The sequence below is a fragment of the Mastomys coucha genome, unplaced genomic scaffold (genome assembly GCF_008632895.1).
Source record: "Mastomys coucha isolate ucsf_1 unplaced genomic scaffold, UCSF_Mcou_1 pScaffold23, whole genome shotgun sequence".
NCBI classification, from domain to species: Eukaryota; Metazoa; Chordata; class Mammalia; order Rodentia; family Muridae; genus Mastomys; species Mastomys coucha.
Window position 1 is genome coordinate 12451108 of NW_022196906.1, and position 6206 is coordinate 12457313.

A 6206-nucleotide genomic window follows, 5' to 3' on the forward strand; every position below is an offset into this window, starting at 1 on the left:
TTACTAAAACAAAGAGAAAAGAGAGAGTTCTGGTCCTGGCTGCCACTGGGAAAGAACAGCAAGCTTAGAAACAATAGGGACATCATGAAACAAAGGACACTCTACTCCCACTCACTCCTTTGGTTCTGATTTTTCTCTCACCCTTGTGGACACCCAGGAGTTTCCCATGCAATTGACCAGGGTACCTTTAAAAGGAACTGTATACTCATTTTTACAAAGCAGAAAGAAGCTTGATAAAAACAGTTAGTGTGGACCAGTGAGATGGCACAGCAGGCAAGGAAGCTTACCACCAAAGCTGATGATCTGATTTTGAACCCAGGGACCTACATGATAGAAGAAGAAAATGACTCCTACAACTTGTACTCTAATGTTCACATGACATCACAGCATATGTGCTCACACACATGAACACACACAGACATACACACACAGTCACACACAAATAGGTAAAAATAAATAAATATAAATAAATAAATAAATGTGATTAAAAGGTACTTTTGATTCTTAATCAGGTAGGTGGCTGAGTGGGTAAAACACTTTCAATATATGTCTAAGTTTAGATATCCAGAACCCAATAAAACTAGACATAGCAGTACATGCCAGCAGTCCCAGTACTATATAGACAACTGAGCCCCCAGAAGATTGTAGACTAACTAGCTTATCATATGCAGAGGATGAACAAGAGACTGTCTCTAACAATATGGAAGGTAAAGAACTTATACCTGAGGTTGTTCTCTGACCTTCACATGTGTGCTATTGCACATGAATACACACACACACACACACACACACACACACACACACGGAGATAGGAAGAGAGAGGAAAGAGAGAGAGAGAGAGAGAGAGAAAGAGAGAGAGAGAGAAAAGAGAGATATTTTTCAAAATAGTCAGCGAACTATGCCTGAAGTTCGATCTCCTGTGTCATGTGTGTGTGTGTGTGTGTGTGTGTGTGTGTGTGTGTGTATTCCTTTATAAATATTTTATATCTACCAGCTCTCTTCCAACTACATGCCTAAGACAGTTTCTTTTTTGAAGACAAAATTCTGTGGATGAGAAAAAAGAGTTTAGCCATACCTACTTTCCCTGATACCTCAAATTACTGCAGATCAAGTAGTTCTGAAACTCCTCTAATAACATATACAGCTATTGTTGAGGCACTTACAAGTGCTCCTCTCCTAATGCCTGCACTTGACACTCTTCAAGTTCCTATTCTCTGGTTATTCAATTAACTTACTGACTTGGGTGCACTCTGACTTATCCTTCATTTCTGCTACATAACATGTCAAGGAAGTGGGTGTACCAAAATTGAAGACCCTAAGTCTATGAGGAGGAATCCTTAACCTACTGCTGTGATTCCAGCTAGTGAAAACCCCATGGAGCAGCTTGCAAAAGCCAGAGCACCCATGCTGCTGGCTCCTCTCCTTTCAGAGTCCTCCCAGTCCATTGCTTCTTACCTGGCCCATAGCTGAGTAAAAGACTGGTAGCCAGAGTCAGCAGATACCTGCGTCGATGTGCTGAGCAGGCCAGGTCCTCCTCTCTCATCCTCCTGCTTGGCTGTGCTTTGCTTTGCTTCTTACTTCAAGCAAGGTCCTGAGAGTCTGAACCCAGATTAACCTGGCCTCAGCTGAGCTTCAGAGAGGGTGTGGAGAACACACCTTGCTAGGAGGGACAGGGCCTACCTGTCCTAGGGGGAAGCAAGGCCTGTCACAGCTGGCAAATGTCATCTGGCATTATCCAGAGCCTATGAAGTGACTGATAACTTGTAGACTAATATAAGACCCATGGTAACCATTGCCCTTAGCAAAGCTTGACTCTGGTGCTCAGCCAAGTTATTTATACTAATCTATCTGAGTTTGAAGGAGGACAGAGGAGCCTCTGGAACACAGCTATTCTTTTTAGATGTTTTACACATTTTACCTGACAGCCTCTCACTTAGATCCTGGTACCACCAGATGGGTGTGTGGTGGACTCTGGGAAAGGTACAACTCCTACAGAGTATGCTTCAGTTTGGTATGTGTGGGAGTGTGAGGCAGGCAACATTCCTGGGTGGGAACTCCCTCGTTGCCAGGAGAGATGAAAATGAAGACTGAGCTTTTTAGTAGCCCACAACAGCCACCCTGCTTTCTTTTGTCTAGACAATGATCCCTGTTCTATCCCTATAGGGATTGTAAAGTAGCTTTTCCGTTGCCTCTGACAGACAGGAGGGGTGTAAATAGCTACATAGAATTCAGCAAGAAGGGCAGGAGATATAGCTTAGATGGTAAGTATATTGCATGCTCTTTCAGAGGAGCCAGGTTCAATTCTAGACACCCACATAGTGGCTAATAACCATCTATATCTCTAGTTCCAGGAGATCAGACGCGCTTAGACCTCATAAACCCCAGGCACACAAGTGGCTCACAGACATACACCCAGACAAACATCCATATAAACAAAATTTAAATAAAATATAAAAATTAAGGAGAAAAAATAAAATTCAGCAAGAGATTTGGGATTTCTGGTTTCTATTTTCAAGACCCATAATCTCTTCCAGTTTCTATTGAGGGAGTGTTCATTTATTTATATACATGTTTTGGTGCATGTGTCCATGTGTGACTTCCAGAACACAATGTTAGGTATCCTAACTCCTAAGGAGCTGTGTAACTTTTTAGAATTTAATTATTTTCTTACACTTCTTTGTCTTTGTTTGTTTGTTGGGTGTTTGTTTTGTTTTTGTTTTTTGCTTGCTTGTTTAATATGTGTGTGCATATGTGTGCATACCATATAGAACTCATTTTTCTTTTTCTACCATGTAGATTCCAGCTGTGAATCAAACTCAGGTCCTCAAGCTTGTTGCCAACTGCCTTTACCCACTGAACCATCTGAGTTACCTTCCACTGGCATAGGACTCACTAATGTGGTTAGGTGGGTTGGCCAGCAAGACCTCGTATCTGCCTAGTATCTTCCCTATGCATGTAATCCCAGCATAAGGATTACAAATGCATAGCTCCTCACACCACTACACTACCATACTGTGAGCACATCACAGTGCTTTATAGTTCAAAGAATTGAACTCAGGTTCTCCTGCTTGCAAGCCAAACGTTTTACTGATTTACTTATCTCCTTGGACTCATTTCTCAATATCTTATTAAAAATCAGATAAGGTAAGAAATGGGATCTCCTTGACCCTTCTGTCCACTTGTCCAGGCCCTTGAAAAAACTTCAATTTTCAGCCTTTCACAGCCAGGTATGATGGGTTTAAGATCACCCATCACCAAAGGTAGAGTGAGTTCAGGTGCTCAGGGTAAAAATGTCAGAGTTTGGGATGCAGGCCCTCACGTCTCTCTTAAATCTTGTACCTGGAACTGACCTTTGTAAATATATGGCTGGTGTAAGTTTATCAATAACTTCCACCTCCCACCCTAGAGGTCAAAATCATCTTGCAATTTCCTGAAGGTTTACCCACCTCTTTGCTTGCCCTACTTATGCCACTTGTAATATTTGGAATTTTGACCCCCTCATCATATTCTGAGCATGTACCTCAAGGGTGATGGACATATGAACAGGTACAGGGTTGAACTGTGACCAGTAAATCTGTTTGATACATTGGACTTCAACATGAAACTGGGTGAAGAATCAGGCCAGGCTTCCTGGAACAGATGTCATCGAACCCAAAGTGGAAGGGTAAGAGGAAATCAGCTGCCCCAGGAGAGGTGGGAGTAACAAAGAAGTTTTCCAAAGAGAATATATTAGCTCAAGGTAATGGAAAGGAAGAGCAGGAGATGCTGAGCTTGGCTTTTGCCTGAATTCTCAACCACAGTCCCTACCAAGGCACTCTCCACCTACAAAAAGCAAACAGAGAAAAGCAGAAGCTAAGCCATTCTGTATCCTTGGTAATAACTCCGTTTAACTCCTTTTCAACTCCCAAGACAGGAAAACAGGGTCCCTCAAACACTAGGATGTTCAAATCAATAGAAAACCATCTGACCTAGATCTCTGCATTTCCTTGTCAGCATCAGAGAGGGGTGAGGGGTGTTTATGATATATATGCATGTGTACTAGTCTTTTGAAAATGCAGGACATTGGGTATCTGGCTCTATTATTTTACTCTTAAGAAAAAGGTCTCTCTGTGATCCTGAAGCTAGCTAGTCTGGCAGCCAGTTTGCTCAGTGATCTTGTTTGTACTCTGACAATGCTGGGGTCACAGACACGTACACACACAGAACCATTCCTGGCCTTTTACATAGATACAAAACCTGGGATTAAAACCTGGGATTTGAACTCAGGTTTTCATGCTTGTTCAGCAAGCACTTTTATTTGCTGAATCAGCTACTCAGCTTCAGTCCAAAAAGTCCTAGCATTTTATGTATGGTGGGACCATAAGCCTCTCACTTACCATCAGCCCATCACTCATATCCCAAGTATAAAAGCTGCCCTACCTTATAAACGAGCAAGCAGGACCTCAGTTCAGTTCCCAGCACCCATATCAGGTAGTTCACAACTTCCTGTAACTCTAGTTCCAATGGATCTGATTCCCTCATCTGGCTTCTATAACCATTCCACTCATGTGCACATGTCTACATACAGTCACAGACATAGTTAAAATAAAATAAACCTTTTTTAAAAAAGAGCAATCAGGGCAAGATTAAGAGATTTAGTTTCATGATAAGCAATAATAGTTACTGTTTGTTGAGCACCTACTAGATGCTGTAAATAATTTCTAGTCATCACCAAGCTAGGATTTACCTTGTTCTATAAGGCAGCTTTGTCTAGGACATGAGCATAGGCCTGGAGCCTCATGCAAGCTAGGCAAGCACTTTTTCAAGTGAGCCATGCCAGAAGCCTCTCATTGGAGTGAGTCTTACCTGTGTTACACTGCAGGCCTCCCTCATTAAGGATGCCCATGTAGTCATTCAAACACATGACAATTCTAATATCTTTGCATTGCAGATGGTGGAATTATAGCTGTCAACCATGAGAGTTTATATTGAATGTGTATGTGTGTGTGTGTGTATGCTGAGTATGTATGTATATGTTGGATTACACACATGGCCTATGGAAGCAGAAGTATATTTCAGGTACCTTCCTCAATCACTCTACACTTTATTATTATTATTACAGAATTTCATAAGTATATAATGTAATTTGATCAAGCAGATCCATGGAGAGTGTTTCAAGAAGGATTCCCCTTCGGCATAAAATATATCCAAAAATTTGCCAGAAAAGGAATGGGGTTCCAAACAGGCTTAACAAGTCTGTGGAATGAAGCGTATTCCATATAGCATCCATGTGGTTTTGTCTAGAAAATATAAGGAAAATAAGGATTCACCAAACAAGCTCTGTACCTAGTAAGCTATGTCTCTGTTTCCACATTAAAAAAATAAATAAAACAAAAAACAAAGAGAACTACTGTTAATATGAATGGATACAAACTTAATTTTAAATGTTAAAGCAAGTTATAGAATTGAAAAAAGAAGAAAAATTTCTCATAGAATTGTCACCCAACCAGGCCCAAAAGGAGATTTCAAAGACAAGGAATCATCCCCACTTTAAATGCCACAGGAGAGGTGGAGTTAGAGGAAGTGCAGAGGAATCTATTTAGAAGTCTTTTGAAGGGAGGTTCCACAAAAGGATGAATGAGGGTCAGAATGTCAGAGAAGTCAAGAGAGAATGATGGAGAATCTGGGGATATCATATATTCCAATTCCCATTGCAACAGTTATTATGACTATAAAAATGTTTACTGAGCATTCAACTACATGTAATAAATCAGAGAAGCAGTTACTTGGAGACAAAGCCATGGACATTAAATTTCTGTTCCAGCAATAAGGCATTAATTTAATATTTCCTGTCAGTTGCAACCTTCACAAAATTTACTAACTCACTGAATTCTCAGGTGTTCTGTACACAACCCATAGAGAAATATTAGATAACTGAACCTATACAATTGCCTCCTGAATTTGTGTTCATATAATGTTCAAGGGCAAGAGAAGATGCAGTATGGGTAGAAGAGTACTCAGTATCATGTATGTTGCTGTGGGTTCAACCCTAGCACTGTATAATGTGGGTATGGAAGTAAATACCTGTAACCGCAGGTTTTGGAAGGAGATGATAGGTCAGAAATTCAAAGTCATTCTCAACCACTTGTTGAGTTCAAGGGGAGATTGAACTATAGAACAACTTGTCTTAAAAAACAAAAAACAAAACAAAAGAAAAAAACCGCAAC

At 40.7% G+C, this 6206-nt stretch overlaps 1 protein-coding gene across 1 annotated transcript in view; it reads right to left on the reverse strand.

The window, feature by feature from the left end:
- The window catches only part of Muc16 (mucin 16, cell surface associated), a 183222-nt gene extending 181375 nt beyond the window's left edge, over positions 1–1847 (reverse strand). Inside the window, exon 1 of the mRNA XM_031344149.1 lies at positions 1456–1847. Within this exon, the coding sequence (XP_031200009.1) occupies positions 1456–1543 (88 nt within the window). The 5' untranslated portion in view covers positions 1544–1847. The remainder of the gene's footprint in view (positions 1–1455) is intronic.
- Positions 1848–6206: the final 4359 nt, after the last annotated feature.